Source organism: Callithrix jacchus, chromosome 6, assembly GCF_049354715.1.
Source record: "Callithrix jacchus isolate 240 chromosome 6, calJac240_pri, whole genome shotgun sequence".
Lineage (NCBI taxonomy): Eukaryota > Metazoa > Chordata > Mammalia > Primates > Cebidae > Callithrix > Callithrix jacchus.
The window spans coordinates 146,583,604-146,602,947 of NC_133507.1; the positions used below are offsets into that span (position 1 = coordinate 146,583,604).

The following is a 19,344-nucleotide window of genomic DNA, read 5'->3' on the forward strand; positions in this document are numbered from 1 at the left end:
CTGTAGGAAAGGCATATTAGCATCACGGCCATCTTTTGTGGATACCAGATCCTAGACACTGCATTTAAAAAAGGGACTCACTCTTTTCCTCTCTTTGACTCATCTTTTTTTTTTTTCTTGAGACGGAGTTTCGCTCTTGTTATCCAGGTTGGAGTGCAATGGCGCGATCTCGGCTCACTGCAACCTCTGCCTCCTGGGTTCAGGCAATTCTCCCGCCTCAGCCTCCCGAATAGCTGGGATTGCAGGCACGCGCCACCATGCCCAGCTAATTTTTTGTATTTTTAGTAGAGACGGGGTTTCACCATGTTGACCAGGATGGTCTTGATCTCTTGACCTCGTGATCCACCCGCCTCAGCCTCCCAAAGTGCTGGGATTACAGGCGTGAGCCACCGTGCCCGGCCTACTCATCTTAAATAAGTATGTTCAATTTCAAAACAAACGTGATTCATTTTGACTAAAAGCCCTACCACCAACAGCTACTACAACTTATAACAAACTGGTCAGAATGTGAAACCTTTTGGTGCAAGACAGAAACTGATTATCCTCATGTTTTAAACATGTCACTTTCAACAATTCACTTACTTCATCCTTATCAGCATCTTCATGGTCAATCTCAAAGGAATGGGAAGGAAGCTTCTCTGCTTTGTATTCTGCTCTGATATGAAAAAGAAAAAGAAAAAGATTCTGATTTGTCATTGGAGACTGCTTTCATTTTAAGTCGCTCCCCAGGTAGTAATAACAGCTATGGTGCTGGGGTTCTTACACATTTTTGTAAAATAGTGTAATCTTTTGAGGGTCTCATTTCCTTTGGAAGTATTAACTTTCTTTACCATGATATCTTATCTCCAGTATGTAAATCTCTATTTTAAAACTTGTAGTTACTAATTATACAACTTTTTTTTGAGACACTCTCACTCTGTCGCCCATGCTGGAGTGTAGTGGCGTGATCTCGGCTCACTGCAACCTCTGCCTTTTGGGTTGAAGCGATTTTCATGCCACAGCCTCCCCAGTAGTAGCTGGGATTATAGGCATGTACCACTGTTTTTGTATTTTTTGTGGAAATGGGGTTTTGTGATGTTGGTCAGGCTGATCTTGAACTCTTGGCCTCAAACTATCCTCCAGCCTCAGCCTCTCAAAATGCTGGGATTACAGGAATGAGCCACCAGCGTTTGGCCTTCTAGTTACATATATTTATACATATCTTTTTGAGTTAGATGTAGGCAAGAAGGACAGTTTGAAAGGTGAGGGACGACTTTCTATTTTCCTTCCCCCACATTGGCAAGTAGAATATTAAGTGGTGATATTTTCACTGTGTTTTCTGTGTCATCTGTATGTGTACACACAGTGGTCGTTTGAAGAGCCCAGCCCTGAAGGACCATGATCCTGAGAACCAGTCTGTACTGTGGCCACTAGGCTGTGCTGCTTCCTAACCGTGGCCTCCACAAAAAACGTGCACCAAAGGGGCTGGTAGCAATTAGAGTCACTTTGTGCATTTCCCCGGTATCCTAGAAATGCCTATTTAAGTCACAACATCTCCGACCACCTCAGAGAAGCAACAGTGTGCACCTGGTTTTATAAATGGTAAGATAAGCCAGAATTAAGTTTTCTTTGACTTGATTCTATCTCATAACTAACGGTTAAATGGAAACCAGACAAGACCATCCAAAGTCTAGGCATCTCTTGATGGCTAGCTGTTTGGCCCCTTTTACTGTATAAAATCCTATGTATAGAAATTTTACAGGATGTTTTTCTTTTTTAAAATAAATTTTATTGGGTATGCTTGAGGTTTACCACATGATATGGGAGAGATACATATAGATAGTAAAATGGTATTATAGTGAAGCAAATTAACATAACAATCATGTCAATAGTTCCTTTTTTTAAAAAAGAGCAGTAAAATCTGCAGATTTAACCAAAATCACTAATGCAACATGATTTCACTAATTTTGGTCCTCATGTTGTTCATTCGCTCTCTAGACTTCATCCTGCACACGTGCTACTTTGCTTCAGTTCACTGACTTCTTCCCATTTCTTCTCACCCCTGGTAACTGTTGGTGAGAATGTAGATTGCTACAGGCACTATGGAAAACAGTATGGAGGTTTCTAAGGAAATTAAATACAGAACTAGCATATGACCCAGCAATTCCTCTTCTGGATATATATTCAAAGGAGATAAAGTAACTTATAAAGATATCTGCACTCCTGCTGTCATTGCAGCATTATTCATACTAGCCAATGTATGGAAACATTCTAAGTGTCCATCGACAGAGGAATGGATAAAGAGAATGTTTAATATATTTAATGTGTGTGTGTGTGTGTGTGTGTCTAGCATTCTCTTAAGTGTGTCCTCTGTAAAGGAACACTTAGAATGTTTCTATATATGTATGTATGTATATGTGTGTCTGAATATATATGTGTATGTATATGTGTGTGAATATATTTGTGTGTGCACGTATATATGTATGAATACATATGTGTATATGTATGAATATACATGTGTGTGTAGGTATACGTGTATATGTGTGTGAATATGTGTAGGCATGTGTGTGAATATATGTGTGTATATGTGTGTGAATATATGCATTTGTATGTATGTGTGTGTGAATATACATGTGAATATGTATATGTGTGTGAATGTGTGTGTGTGTGTATAAACTGAATATTATTCAGTCTTAAAAAGTAGGGATTCTGCTATTTGCCATGATATGGATGGACCTGGAGGACATTATGCTAAATGAAATAAGCTAGGCATGGCAAAAAATTGTATGATCCCATTTATAAGTGGAATCTTAAAGAAATCAAATAGAGATAATAAAACAATATATGTTTTAAGATGATCTACACTGTTTAAAAGCAACTTCTGAATCTGACTACTGAGAAAGAAAGATCAGAGGTGCGTTTAGTACTCACATCACAAATGATTCCCTATGTTGATGGTATTCCAGATAGGGTGAATGATCAGCACTCTTTAGACCTAAGTATGCATTAAATTGCTATACTGTGCACTCACATAAGGTAAGGTATAGGTGCTAAGTAAGGGCTTCAAAGTACTCTTACCTTCCTTTCATTTTCAGCAGGGAAAGTTAGAGCACAAAAGGAACACAGGAACATGGGCATCACTGTTAAACTGTGAAAAGCCTGAGATCAGGACCATGTTCTCCTTTCCTGATAAGAAGTGTTTTTCATTGCGGTAAAACAGGCATAATATAAAGATTGATCATTTTAACCACTTTTAAAAGATGGCATTAGAAGCCTGCATTTAGGAAAGGTGAATTATAACCATCTTTAATAAGCACATTAAGTAAGATTGCTGTCATTTCTCTCTTCCAAGGGAAGTTATCTTTCCTTCTTGCAGAAACTTAGATATAGTCAAGCCTATCAGTGCTGCCTACACTGATGTTAACTTGTTCTGCCTATTTTGGTCAGGGTCAAATTTATGGGCAGACAGAGGAAGTAGCAGAGGACATAGAATTCTTTTAGGATCACTGGGAAATTCTTCCTACCCCGCCAAAAATATTCCTTTTCTCCTTAATATTATCTAACATGCTCTGAACAAGAAGCAGTCTCTCTCACCTTTTAATTTGATTGGCAAAATAAACACAACCCTTCCCTCTCTCCCCCTCCTGTGAGAAATGACATGTTGCCTGAGATTTAGTGGCAGATTCCAATGGCTGATTTCAGAGCAATTGCTCCAGGTGACTTGTCTGCAGGAAATAGATGATGAGATACAATGTTATCACCCCCAAAAAGTTAACTACCACCCCTCCCTGGTTAATCCTCACCTTTCCTTTTCTCTTCCCCAAAAGACAATCAGTGCACTGATTTTCATAACTGTGGAATTAGACTATGTGTGTTTTAACTGTGGTTAAAAGTTATCAAATGGTTCACTTACAATTTGCACATTTGATTGTATGTAAATTTTATATCAAAACAGAAAAAATGAACTGCAGACATCTATATTTGTATTTAAAGGTGTGCATTATGAAGAGTTTAGAGAAGCAATGTATTAATGTTTTAAACTCCAGTTTAAAATGACCAAAATATAAAACAAATGAATAGATGGCTAGAAGGATGGATGGATGGACAGATAGTGCAAAAAAACAAATATAGCAAAATGTAAAAGACACTTTCTAGATGGTGGGAATAGTGGGATTCATTGTACACCAGACCAGTCTTTTAACTTTTTCTTAGGTTTAAAATTTTTAAAGTGATGTGTGAACATTTCTAAAGTGTTGAAATTGTACATAGAGTGACCAAAAATATCTTCTGAGCTGATTCCTTTTTATAGTAGAGATAATAAAAAACTGTATGACAATTACATATAAACTATTCTCAAAGAAAAGGTTGAGTAAAAATGCCTCAATAAGTTTTCTCTGATATTTTTGAAGAATAGATAATTTAGAGAAGAGAGCTTCAGACAAATGCTTGGAAATGTTTCTAGGAATTTCCCAGATGTCAAATTTAACACTATGTTACAACTTACGACATCCCCATACCCTTTTCTTTAATAAAATAAAACTTTATTTAAACATCCACTTTAAGTATTAATTATTCAAAAATAACTCAGAAGTTATGAGGCAGAGAACACCAATGAAGTCAATAGCAAAACTCAGCCAACCCCAGTAGTCCCTAGCCATGTTCATGCTGATCTTAATTTTCATTTTATAAAACTGTGCAGACCAGTGAGTGTCAATTTAAGTTCGATCTGGGGCTGGAGTTGCAGTGAACGTAAGTGTGCCACTTCATTGGTGGCTTTTCTTAATTCTGAGTTTGCTCAATCAAATTTGATGTGCATTTTTTAAATCAATGTGCATTACTGAGAGCCATCTTAATTCTTGGGGGCCATTCTCCTTTGCCATTCAACATTCCAGTTTCCAGATATTACGTGGCACCCAGAAGAGCTGCAATAATGTCAACCACATATCAGAAAATAACTTCCTGAACCAAGGAAGCTTGCATTCTAGGGGAGGAGAGAGTCAATCATGAATTAAGCATAAATAAACGAAATAATTTCTCCAAGTGAAAATGATTGTTAGGATGAAGTTGGAAACCATCATTCTCAGCAAACTAACACAAGGACAGAAAGTCAAACACCTTATGTTCTCACTCATAAGTGAGAATTGAACAATGAGAACACATGGATACAGTGAGGGGAACATCATAGGCTGGTGCCGGTCGGCGGTGGCAGGCTAGGGGAGGGAGGGAGAGGATTAGGAGAATTACCTTATGTAGATGACAGGTTGATGGATGCAGCACAGCACCATTGCACATGTATACCTATGTAGCAAACCTGAATGTTTCGACCATGTATCCCAGAACTTTAAGTGTAATAACAATAATAGTAATAGTAAAAGATTTTTTTTTTAAAAAAAGAAAGAAAATCAAAACTGAGCATCTGTAATCCCAGTACTTTGGAAGCCCGAGGCTGGTGGTTCACTTGAAGTCAGAAGTTAAAGACCAGCCTGGCCAACATAGTGAAACCCTGTCTCCACTAAAAACACAAAACAATTAGCCAGGCATGGTGGCCCACACCTGTAATCCCAGCTACTTGGGAGGCTGAGGCAGAAGGATCCCTTGAGCACGGGAGGTGGAGGTTGCACTGAGCTGAAATCATGCTATTGCACTGGGGACAGAGTGAGACCCTGTCTGAAAAAAAAAAAAATCAAAGAGGAGAAGAGCAAAGAGTGATCCTTGTGGAAATGGCATAGGCTACTTGGAGAAAGGCTCTTCAAGGATGGCGTCTCTCAGGAGGTAACATTTAAATTGAGGAGGAGAAGCAGCTGGTTGTGTGACGATCTGGGGGAAAACCCTCTGGGAGAGGAAACTGCAAGACTACAGGTTCTGAGGAGGGGCCAAGCATGGAGCATCCAGGAAGGAAGGCTGTAGGGGCTGGAAACAGTGCAGGACGGAGGGCAGTGGGAGGAAGGCCTATTCAGTGCCCTTGGGCAGGTAAGGCAGGCAGTGCTTGGATCATTACTGAAGCTTGCCAGCTACTGAAGATTATTTCCCAATCTGGTTTTTAATAAGCCACAGGGCACAGCTTCCTGTCTTTAAAGAGCAGTCTTCAAGCTCAGTCCCATGTCTGTGGGGCTAGCAAGCAATGACTTCTCTCTTTTAAAGGACATGAAAAGATTAGCACCTGTGGCTATTGACTTTTAAATTCCTCCCCCAGGACCACTGTGTGGTCTCTAAGAGCCTTGGGGATCCCAAGATAAAGGGCTCATCCCAGACCTTACTGTTCAGTGTCTGAATCAAACATTGGCTGTAACTATAGGCAGCCTCCTTTCTCCTTTCTCCCCCAAAGGACCCGTATTGCCCAGAGTGGGGATGCCTGAGTGCCATCAGTTATCAGCTGTGAGTTTGGGGTAAATTACCTCTCAGCTCCCAAGTTTCTTCTATAAAATGGGAATAATAGTTCCTACTGCACAGTTATGAGTATTAAATGAAATAATGCATATATGACACCCAGCTCACTGTAGACATTCAAGAAAATGCTCTTTTATTAAAAAAATGTTCTATTTCAGCCCAGCTAAGCTGGTCACACGTTATTTGATCTGTAGCCACAATTTAGAAGAAATTTTCTTCTTTACATGTTCTTTCTATCAAATCAACCATGGTAAAAATTTTTAATATGTCACACATCTCTGTAATTTACCTGGTGGATTAACGAAATCAGTGACATTACATATTTTTATGGGGCTTTTTTCTTCTAGGACCTCCAAGTTCAGTGCTGATTTCTATTCATAATATGTAAAGGCTTGTGTTTTACATTCTAGCCTGAAATAATCTCTCTCTTCAGTATCTTCCTATGGACTCTTGCTTAAAAAAAAAAAGCGATGATTTTAAGGGTCAATAATATAAATTTAAATTTAAATAATAAACCACCTTTTTTTTTGCTTTTCTAGAATTGCAAATTTTCATTTTGCAGTTTCAGCAACTCATAAAAAGAAATACGCAATTTAAATTGGTAGCAGACATAGGCGAATTCTTCTAATCCAGGAGGTATGAAAATGATTTACTTCTATTAGCCTCAGAAGACCCAAGTAAATTGTCTGTTTCCATTACTGACCTAAATACATGTAGTCTTCAGAGGGGAATGCTTAGCTCTGTAAAATCATTTGAAAGAATAATTCTGCCGTTCAGTGCTCATCTTCGTTGTTCTGGGGTATATGTGAAAGGGTTATATTCTAGAACTTCTGATTTTCAATTTGAATACACGAAATTTCTTACTTGGTGGCAGTCTGATCCTTCCCTTTCTTGGTATCAACTTCCACTTCCTTTAGTTAAACTAAGGGAAATTCTCAACAATATTTCAGTTAATTTTTTTCATTTTTTCTCATGAGATTAATCTTGCAAACCATGTGAACTGCAATTCGGCAATAATGTCCAGGACTGATTCTTTCTTGAGGTACTTTCTCTATTGTTTTAATAGAGGAAGAATACTGTATATGTGAAATCTCTGATTTGCTTGCTTTCTTTACGGCCCCATGAATTTAAGGAAAGATGAACAGTGTTTGGGGATACAGCCACTGAATTGTGCAATGGACCTAAAGACGGCGGGAACACATTTAGTTATAAGGACAGCTAAATACTGCTGTCTCCATCCTCTCAACTTAAGATGCAGGCTCCCAACTTCTTGGACACAGCTTCCGAGCTGTAACCACTTCTCAGAACTATTTTCAGAAAGAGGAAGTCCTGATGTTAAAAGATGCTTTGCTTTTCAGTTGTGCCTACAAAAAGTGTGTGTAGGCACAACTGACATTCTGACTCACCCAGACATTCTAAATGTAACAATTACTCACGAATGCCTAGGGTACAGTGAACCTTCCCAACCTGGAGGCTGTCTATCAGAATCCATTCGAGTCTAAAAGAATACTCAGAGATCTGGTAAACGTTACTGTTCAATGTTTTGAAAAAAAAAAAAAAAAGATTTGCAGATTAGAAGGAGTATATATATTTTTTTCTCTTCACGGTAATGAAAAACCAAAAGAAATGGCCCCCTTCTGTCTTTTACTTCAACTGCCACCTCTGTAGTCTCATTCTCCATAGAGTAGCCCAAGGGCTGTCTCAAAGCGGTAAACTAGATTGTGCCACACACCCCTGGTTGAAATTTCCCAAGGCTTTTGTTGCAATGAAAGGAAAATCCAAGCTCCTTTCCAGGGCACACAGAGTCCCTTGCATAAGATCGTTGGTTTCATCTTACTACGCCCCTTCCAGCCTTAACCTCTAGCCTTTCTGACTCATTCTACTCCAGTGACCATACTGGTTCACACTACTTCAGGTCTTCGCCTTGCATCATCCCCAGAGTCCTTTCCCAAGATGCCTCTGTTGGCAGCTACTGTTCATTCATATCCAAGATCAAATGTCACCTTCTTAAATCTAGTCCCTTATTCCCCTGTCAAATTCCACATTCACAAATGGAGAACAGTGCTTCCTGGTATACAAGTCTCAAAAAAATGCTTCAGGGGCCACAGGAAATCTAGCAAAGTGTTTCCCAATTCTTTACCATGTATCTATTAAATATTAGATCCAATGTGTACCATATCAATGCTCCACTTGAGCAAAGTGTTAATAAAAACTTAACTTTTGATTGTTTCAAGTGTTTTTCTGAATTATTTGCATAATCTTGGCTTGATGAACCAGTGAGTTAGGTAGTACTAGTTCAAGGTAGTTCTTTAAATGTGAGCAACTCCAAACGCATCCAGGAATATTATATTTTAAAATTTGCCATTTACTCAGTTTGTTCATGCAATAATTATAGTACCGCACACCCACTATGTGCCTCTTCTTATTGGCCTGCAGGGGATTTTGCAGGGAAAAGTCCCTTCCTTTTGGGGATTTTTACTTTAGAAGGGAAACAGACACTGAATTAATTTATATTTTAGTTCAGGTAGTCAGGTGAGCTTTTCTGCGGCGATGACTTTTGAGCAGAAGCAGAACAAAGTTACTTTCTCCAAAGGCTTATGTTTCTGAGAGTCAGGGACAAAGTTGGTGTTTATTTTCCTTTTGGTTTTTCATATATATATAACTCTTGTGGAAGTTGTTTATGTTAATGACTTCTGATATCCCAGCATGGAAATGCATAACAAATATGATTGCTATATAGAATATTGTCAGAAAAACTCTTTGGTACTTTTCGAATCCTCTTGTACCTTCTTTTGAAAAGACAGCTCACAAAATAACAGCACACAAAATAATAATATAATGATAAATGAATGTCGAAATTACATTTAAAAATTAAATCATAGTATATTTATATTTCACTCCACACTCTGTGAAGATGCAAGCTACACAAAATGCAATGTTGTGTTTAACAAAATGTACTATCTTGACTCTTACTTATGCATTTTGGAAAATGTGCCTTGACACATGATTAATGTACATGTATTTATAAACAATGACAGGATGAGAACAGAGAACATCATCTACATTTGGAAAAAGCCAGTAATTGCTCATAATAGGTTCTTACCGGGGTAGCTGTCGAATGTCTCCAGAATATTGTTCATATTTGTAGTTTACCACATGCCACTGGGAACTATAAAATTTACAAGCCTGAAAGAAAGAAAAAGACAAGTATTAATATAAAAATTATCATTAAAAGACCAGGTACGGTGGCTCACGCCTGTAATCCCAGCACTTTGGGAGGCTGAGGTGGGTGGATCACCTGAGGTCAGGAGATCGAGGCCAACCTGACCAACATGGCCAACCCTGTCTCTGTTAAACCTGACCAACCCTGCCTCTATTAAAAATACAAAAATTTTCTGGGCATAGTGGTGCGTGCCTATAATCCCAGCTACTCGGGAGGCTGAGATGTGAGAATAGCTTGAACCTGGGAGGCGGAGGTTATAGTGAGCCAAGATCACGCCATTGCACTCCAGCCTGGGTGAAAGAGAGAGATTAGTCTCAAAAAAAAAAAAAAAAAAATTATCATTAAAAAAAATCAGCTGCCTGAGCAAAAAGAAGCACCATGAAGACGGGTCTTGTGCCTCTGGGGTGGTGTGAATATTAGCAACTTAAGGATATGTAAGGAGCTTGCTCTTTTTAATCATTTTTCATTCCCAATGGAAATCTAACCTTTTCCAGACTCATGAAGGAAGAACTATTTAACATGTTTACGCAACCAAAAAACTAATTTAATCACCCCTGAATCATACCAGATAGGCTGCTAACCTCAAGAACCATAATTTTTCAGCTCCCCTTGGCAAGTCCTGACATGATCTATCAACTCTTAGTAGGTAAAGATGTTATTATTTATATAAGAGCCTTGTGTCATGATTTTAGCCCATTTCTTCTGATTCTTACTTCAGGAACCAACCTTTTCCTTTATGTATCATTGCTCCTGTTAGCCCTAAACTGCAGCATGGTCTTCTCTGTGATTACTCGTAGATTCTATTTTGTTTTATTTTTATTTTTTGTGGGTACATGTAGGTGTATTTACGGGGTACATGAGATGTTTTGATACAGGCATGCAATGTGTAATAAACACATCATGGAAGATGGGGTATCCAGCCCCTCAGGCATTTATCCTTTGTGTTATGGACCATCCAATTTCACTCTTTTAGTTGTTCGTAAATGTACAATTAAATTATTATTGACTATAGTCACCCTGCTATGCTATCTAATAGTAGGTCTTATTCATTCATTTTAACTGTTTTTTTGTACCCATGAGCCATCCCCACCTCCCCTCCACCCCAGCCTCTGATAACCACCCTTCTACTCCCTATCTCTGTGGGTTCAATTGTTTTCATTTTTGGATCCCACAAGTAAGTGAGAACACGCAATGTTTGTCTTTCTGTGCCTGGCTTATTTCACTTAACTTAATGATCTCGTTTATTCATAGATTTATAAACAGATGTGAATAACTGATAAGCAAAAATAATTTTAGACATGTTAATGGCACAACATAGTTATCACACAGTGGTACAAGATAACTGATTCTATAATGTTTATGGATGGCAAATATTTTCAAACACCTACCATGCACCTAGCATAGATCTGTAATGGGATTTCACCTGATGGACCTAATGACTTTTGAGATTCCTTTCTATTCTAAAATTACATGATTCTGGGGAGTAAGCAGCTATCACTGGGATTATAAGAACACCTGTTCTTGCTGGGCGAGGTGGCTCACATCTGTAATCCCAGCACTTTGGGAAGCCTAGGTGGGCTGATTGCCTGAGGTCAGGAGTTTGAGACCAGTCTGGCCAATATGATGAAACTGCATCTTTACTAAAAATAATAATAATAAAAAATAGCCGAGTGTGGTGGCACGCACCTGTAATTTCAGCTACTTGGGAGGCTGAGGCAGGGGAATTGCTTGAACCAGGGAGGTGGAGGCTGCAGTAAGCCAAGAACACACTACTGTACTCTAGCCTGGGTGACAGAGTAAGACTCTTTCTCAAAATAAAAACAAACAAACAAAAAACCAAGATCATCTATTATTTAGCATTAGCGGGGAAATGAAGAGTAATAAACCTAATGCACTGTCAGGAATGAAGACTTGTGATGGTCTTTGTAAGCAAGAAGGGAATAGGTAAGGTACAGGACTGCTGCAGCAAAGAAAGTGCTAGCACTGCCTTTGCAGAAAGGATGGAGGGGTGTGGCCTAGTAGACATCATAGAAAGGTGGACGGAGAACACACGTTCCAGGCATGAGGCTCGAGATACATGAAAAAGGCAGAGAGAGGGGATGGGGCTGTTCTGGATTTCTCTGGCCTAGAGTTCTCTCAACCCCACGGCTTTATTTGTTCAGGGAGGTGCCCATGCACAAACTGCAGACTGAGGACAAAACAAGGAATGACACTGGGACAGAAATGGGCGTAGGAGGATGACAGCTATGAACACAGGACAAAAGGAGAGTTTAAAACTAAAACAGCTGCAAGACAGATGAATGTAGACAAGAATAGTAAAAGGGAAGTCAGGGGATCTGGGAGGACTAGAATGAAGAGGGAATTTGAGTGAAATGGTACAGTGAGCTGTAGCAACTTGCCAATTCCTGAGCCAATTCTGCAAAGCACGTGTTTCTGGAAACCAGAGGAAAATCGAGCCTTAATATGCCCCTTGGCTGAAATGTTTATCTTCATTTTAGATAAAGATGCCAGGGATTTAGACAAGGAGCATATGGGTCAACAGTATCCCAAGCCATGGAGACAGAACTTTCATGATTATAATTCTTTCCCATCCTCTCTCTCCCTTTTTTTTTTTTTTGTACCTTGCTGTTGTTCTCAAATGAAACAAACTCAATTTTAAAATGGAAAAACAAGAGCGTAAAGAGCTGTAAATGTCTGTCGGATACTGTACTATTAGGCACTTTGCATATAGTCTTAACAAGCATTCTATGAGACTTTATTATTCCTATTTTATAGACTAGAGAGGCAAGCAGAGATTCAGATCTTTGACCTAGGCACCAAATGTGGTAGAAATAGAATTTCAAACTGGATTTGTCTGATTTGAAAAGTCTATTCAGCTACTTTATAAATTGTTTGATGGTTGCAAACTTTAAAAACGAACCACACATTTGGACCATCATTTGGGATGTTCTGTGTAGTATTTCTGTTTCTGTTTTAGAAGCAGACAGATCTGGTTTTGAATTTTGGTTCTGCCATTTATTAGCTGTGGGACATAAAATAACTTAGTATCTCTAAATGCCTTTATCAATGTAAGTAATACCACCTTTACCAGCATCAAATAAGATAATTCGTGTAAAGCACCTTGTATAGTGCAAGCACTCAATATGTACTTGCTTGAACATCAGTTTTCTCAGCACTTTTGTTTCAATCTATAATTCACATTCACAACAGTTAATAACAATTTGTATTCCTTAATTATTAAAAATGAAGCTTTTGAGAAGTAGGTCTGATTATGGAAGAGTTCTGTTTAATCAAATTGTTTCCGAATCTATTTGCTAGGCTTTTTATATCTGGTGGTGAGTAGATGAGAATAAGAGTTAGACTAGATGACTCTTAAGAATCCTTCTAAATCTGTGATTTCTCTGATTTTGAGAAAGCCAGTGCATTTTATAAACACATAACCATCTCTCCTACATAGTTATGGCATTTTGAAAATGTTAAGCACAGAAAATTATTCTCTATTCTTTGTTCCAGCCCACACAGTCACTCTAAGGAGATCATTAAAAACTATTATAATTATGACTACAGCTCCTCTTTGTCCTGAAACTAAGCTGAAATGATCTGTTGCAAATTCAAAGTCACAGGCTACAACTCTCCTTGTTACAGTAAGACAATGACTCCAATTTTCCCTTACTGACTTCCCAGCCCACGGCACCTGTTTTCAAAATACCAGCTCCTTATCCCCTTTCAACTGGAGGCTGCCATAGTCAGCTTCAAAACCAAAGGGTGCGAATATTAAGCAAGAGGTTTCTGAGATGGTTGATTACTCCAAACAGCGACGCCTGGCTTATCTTTTTTTCATTTATTATATTTGCTTATTCAGCCTTCATGCTTGCCATCTCTGCCTGAATGTGTTTAGACACCAAAAAGCAGGCCAAAGTCAACATGGTCAAAGGCTTTCATGCCATGAGGATAGAGTTTCCTAAGAAGTGTAGTGTCCATGGTCCTTGGAGTTGATAATTACAATTCAGGCTCCTGGATCTCACTTGGGATCCATGGAATCAGAATCTCTAGAGAGAGTACCAGAAATCTACATTGTAAGATGTACTACAGATGATTCTGAAGGAGATGGAGAAATGTTGCTACTTCACCAGGTGGAATCCATAATTCCACACGAGTGATAACGTGGTCCAGCCTTGTCTGATCATGAACTGAGAGCGTTGGGGGGGGGGTCCTAGTTTCACATAGTGGATTCTAGTAGCTGGAGTTATCTGCTTGTTTTCACTCATCTAGACACAGCCTTTTAAAAGGACATATCAACTCCAGTGTGAGGTTTTATTTATAGTGAATATTCAATATTTATTTGTTTAATCAGTGATCTTCTATATCATTTTCTTCTGGGAATGACTAAACATAATACTTTGAAAGTTCTAAAAATCTAAATACTTTAAAAATTAGTGGACTATTATAGAGAGCACCCTCAGGTACTACTGTAAAGAAAATATTTCATTTTTCTCCTTGTTCCTGTGCTTCAGAGAATTGATTCTAATATGATTAGAATCAATTCAAATCGTATTATATACCTCAAATAGCAATTTGGGTTTGGCAATACAATTTGTTCATCTCGTAAAAGGGTTGATTATTGAATTCCAGCTACATAGTAATAAGCAGGTAACATTTCTTTTTAGATGCGAAACTATTTTTCTTTCTGGCTATAGAGGTTTATTTAATTACCTGACTAGTTTCTTGCTAGAAAGATTAATGCCAGCATAAATGGTGTTCATGTTGGCCCTCAGTCACCACTGGAAATAATTCTGTATTTGTGAAATGATGTTGGCAATTTTAATATTCATGCCATTCTTTAAAAAGTTGAGAAGCAATTGTGGCTATTGTGTAAATGTTGAAAATGAAGCATCATGAAATTAAGTGAATTTAAGCAAATTATGCATTGAAAGAGTGGCCAGATAATTTATTGTTCACACTGAGACATTTCAGAGTGAAAGGAGGCACTGTTAGCAAGGCTGACAGGCTGACACTTAGAACGTGAGACTATTCCTGTGAGCCAGGATGTATGGTTACCCAATACAATGATATTTTAGTGAAAAAGGGAAAAGGCACTGAAAACTTTTTTTCTTTTTTTTTGGTTTTCAACCCGATCACACTATGTGTTCTTTTAAAGTGCAATAATTAGCTTCTGCACTATAGAAACCAGTTGAACAGTTAGTAATATTTAAAAACTTACATATTCTCTTGAGGGAGAAGTAAAAATAATGAATTTGGGCAAAACAAGTAATGTAAATGTAAGTATGTCTCAGTTTCAGAAATGACAGTATGATCTAATTTAATAGATCTAATTTAACTGATCCTGGTTTTTTAAAAAAATACTACCTGATACAAGGTAGAATTATTATGTACATAAGCATACATACCCATTTGTAAAATATAATGCCATATCAAGGGCCAATCCAGAGGAAAATCATTTTAAGATGATTTTGTTGCTTTGAGATAATAGTAGCCTAAATTTTTATTCAATATCTTTATTGATGGTAAGTTGAAAGTGAACCAAAATATTTGGTTTCTCTTTTCAAAATGTGCTGTGTTAAGGCAGTTGAACAAACTATAAAAGTAGACTTTCTGACCTGGAAACATGTACTCTAATTTCCCAGCTAGATCCCACAAGTCATTTGTCAGGACACGAATGACAGATGGTACTAAAACACCTTGGTACTATTATGATCCAATCATTGTATCATTGTTCCCATGTAAGGTATAAAAACAGGGTCATTTTTCAATGCAATTGAGATTTTACATTTAAACTTAATTTTTTTTCATTCTTATGCTCCAAGACCTCTAACTTGTACATCTGTGTTTTGCTCAATTACTGCCAAACATTTCAGAGGGATTTTTTATTGCAGAGAAGGAAAAGCCAACTTAGAATTGGAACAGGTTTTCATATTTGGAAACAAGACTATTATTCTAGAAATTTTAGTGAACAGAAAATAAATTTCTTTGGATTCTTAACACGAAATATGTAATCATTTTGTTTTAGTTCTCAATAGTTTGTTTTTCCAGATATATATTTATCCTAAGTTCAGTAAATACTACATGCCCTTGAATTTATCTTAATCACTTTTTGTGTATTTATTACATTTAGTATTATACATTTAGTGTTAAAAAAATTGGGGTGATCCATTTTGTTCTGGCTCAATAGGAATATAGGCACCACACATGGCTGGCATGGCGGTTTTGCAGGCGCCTCAGCATGGCAGTTCTTGGTGCAGAGTAAACGGGACTGGGTCCCCTTTTGGTCGACGTGAGGAGCTCCGGGAAGGCAGAGTCACCTATTCAGCTGATTGAAAAAGAGACTCAAGAAGGAGGCCAGACAGGAGATTCCTTGGCAGAAAAGCACCATGAATCTTAACGCCACTGTTTTAGATGGCGCAGCAGGTTGCTCAGGGAATCAACAAGTTGGACATCCACTCAGAGACCTAATTTGAAAGTCGGTAATTACAAAGACAACAGGTGGATAAATTTATAATTATGGGAAGAAACCAGTGTAAAAAGGCTGACAGTACCCAAAATCAGAATGCCTCTTCCTCCATAGGGGATCACAGTTCCTCATTAACAGGGGAACAAGGCCTGATGGAGAACGAGTGTGTTTCATTAACAGAATTAGGCTTCAGAAGGTGGATAATAAGAAACTTCTGTGAGTTAAAAGAACATGTTCTAGCCCAATGTAAAGAAACTAAGAACCTTGAAAAAAGGTTTGATGAAATCCTAACGAGAATAGGCAATTTAGAGAGGAATATAAGTGAATAATGAAGAATACAATACAAGAACTCAGCAAAGTATGCATAGGTTTTAACAGTCGAATTGATCAAGCAAAAGAAAGGATATCAGAGGTCGAAGACCAACTTAATGAAATGAAATGAGAAGACAAGAATAGAGAATAAAGAGTAAAAAGGAATGAGCAAAGTCTCCAAGAAATATGAGACTATGTGAAAAGACCTAATTTACGTTTGATAGGTGTACCTGAATGTCATGAAGAGAAAGAATCCAAGCTGGAAAATATTCTTCAGGATATTATTCAGGAAAACTTTCCTAACCTAGTAAGGCAGGACAATACTCAACTCCAGGTAATACAGAGAACACCACAAAGATATTCCTCAAGTAGAGCAACCCCAAGACACATAATCGTTAGATTCACTAGGGTTGAAATAAAGGAGAAAATTCTAAGGGCAGCTAGAGAGAAAGGTCAGGTTACCCATAACGGGAAGCCTATCAGACTGATAGCAGATTTCTCAGCAGAAACCCTACAAACTAGAAGAGAGTAGGGGTCAATATTCAATATCCTCAAAGAAAAGAATTTTCAACCCAGAATCTCATATCCAGCCAAACTGAGCTTCATAAATGAAGGAAAAATAAAATTTTTCACCAACAAGCAAGCACTCAGAGATCTCATCACCACCAGGCCTGCTTTACAAGCACTTCTGAAAGAAGCACTATACACAGAAAGGAACAACCAGTATCAGTCATTCCAAAAACTTACCAAAAGGTAAAGAGTATCTCCATAATAAAGAATCTATATCAACTAATGGGCAAAATAGCCAGCTAGCATTAAACGACAATATTAAACTTACAAATATCAATATTAATCCTAAATTTAAATGAATTAAATGCCCCAATCAAAGACACAGACAGACAAATTGAATAAAAAGTCAAAACCCATCGGTACACTGTATCCAGATCCATCTCATAAGCAAGGACACAAAGACTCAAAACAAAGGGTTGGTGGAAGACTTACCAATCAAATGGAGAGCAAAAAAACAAAAACAAAAACAAAAAACCAAAACCAAACAAACAAAACAAAACAGGAGTTGTAACGTTCGCCTCTAACAAAATAGACTTTAATAGTAACAAAGACTAAAAGAAACAAAGAAGGACATTACATGATGGTAAAAGGATCAAGGCAACAACAGGAGTCAATGATCATAAATATATATGCACCCAATATAGAAACATCCAGATATATAAGACAAGTTTTTAATGACTTATAAAGAGACTTGGACTCCTGCACAATTATAGCGGGAGACTTTGACACCACATTCTTAATATTCGACAGATCAATGAGATAGAAAATTAACAGGGACATCTATGATTTGAACTCAGACCTGGAATAAGTAAACTCAGTGAATATTTATAGAATTCTTCACCCCAGGTCCACAGAACATACATTTTTCTCAGTATCACATTATACCTATCTTGAAAGTGACCACATAATTGGAAGTAAATCACTCCTCAGCATTTGCATAGCATTTCACAGACTTAAATGAAATATTGGTTGGCTGTTTGTTATTTTCTTCCCTTATTCCTTCCTATCTCCACTGTTAGGCACAATTATCAGCATAAACGAGGTTTTTAATACCTATTTTTAGATTGCATTCCAGCCTGGACAATATAGCAAGACTCCTGTTCTCTCTCCCTCTTTCTCTTGCTCTTTCTTTCTTTTTTTTTTTTTTTTTTAAAAAAAGATCTTGTTTACTTTTGCCTCCCAAATGAAATCCAAATTCCTTGAAATATGATGTAAGACCTTTCACAATCTGGCCTTGGCTTATCTTTCCTTTTTCTTCTCTACTCTACCTATTCTGAGCTTACAAAAAAAAAAAGAAAAGAAAAAGGAATATAGTCACCACACATGAACACAAATAGGCCAAATGTAAGACAACAGATTTTAATATCTTAATTTTCCATTAAATTTTTAAAGTCATAACATAAACATGGCTTTAAATTTATTTGTAAAAAGTACACGCAAAATGAAAAGTCTCTTAACTTCCAACAAGATCTTCATCAGCAAGTCCTTCATTAGTAAATTAAGATCCTTATTTTTCAAAAAATAAAAATCCCAAGCTCCCAAAACAAAACCAAAATAAAACATACAAACAAATATTTTTATCTACATGGATTTTATTAAGAAAGAATGTAATTTTTAAAAAATTTTGAAGCAATGTTTGTAATTTCATTTTCTTCTCATTATGCCCTGAGGTCACAGTATAGGAGTTAGCTCTAAGATGAGGAACTCCATGCTAACTGTGCTCTGGTCTAAAGTTAATAAACGCACTGGAGTCATTCATTTGCTGTCCAGTATTTCAGGATCAGAAAACAACATTCGTTTTTATTTAATTTATTTATACATGCAACCCATTCTCCCAAATCAACTATTAAGAGACATTCTTATTTATGGGCAAGTGTGAGTGCACCTTAGTCTACACATGAAATTTGAAAGTTAGTATAAAGTATACTAAACAAAGGCATTTTGGTCAAAAGAATCGTTTGTTAACTTAAATAATATAGTCCAAAATTAACCACAAAGCATATAGAATTATTTTAACTATAAAAGTAAGAAAAGAAATTCCCTGTGTTTTCTTGAGACAAGATAAATTTCATTCTAGTTAGATATATTTCTTTCAGTTAAAAATGAGCAGCAGGAAGTACTTTTAAATTATAGGCAACTCCCTCCTCTGTAATTTTCTTCACTATGTCTAGGACTCTTAAGTTGTTTAAGATCTCTTTTTCTTCCACAAAGTCATGTGATGTGGCTTCTATTTTGAATATTCATAATTTTCCCCTGAATTAATAAAATACCACTTGTCTGAGTCCAAATGGTGCAAAGGAAGAAGAGGAAGAGATAGAGATTTCATTTCCAATCTTACACTCATCGGATCATATTGTTTTTCATGTTTACAGAATTTTGCTCTGCAATACATTAAGCAGTATTT

General features: G+C 37.3%; 1 protein-coding gene across 19 annotated transcripts in view; it reads right to left on the minus strand.

Moving 5' to 3' along the window:
- The window catches only part of DOCK10 (dedicator of cytokinesis 10), a 280,570-nt gene that overhangs the window by 122,268 nt on the left and 138,958 nt on the right, over positions 1-19,344 (minus strand). For all 19 annotated transcript variants that reach the window (XM_078328693.1, XM_054257992.2, XM_035306599.3 and 16 more), the window contains exons 4-5: positions 9,470-9,552; positions 583-655 (exon numbers count right to left, since the gene is read on the minus strand). In XM_078328693.1, coding sequence (XP_078184819.1) covers positions 583-655; positions 9,470-9,552 — 156 coding nt within the window. The remainder of the gene's footprint in view (positions 1-582; positions 656-9,469; positions 9,553-19,344) is intronic.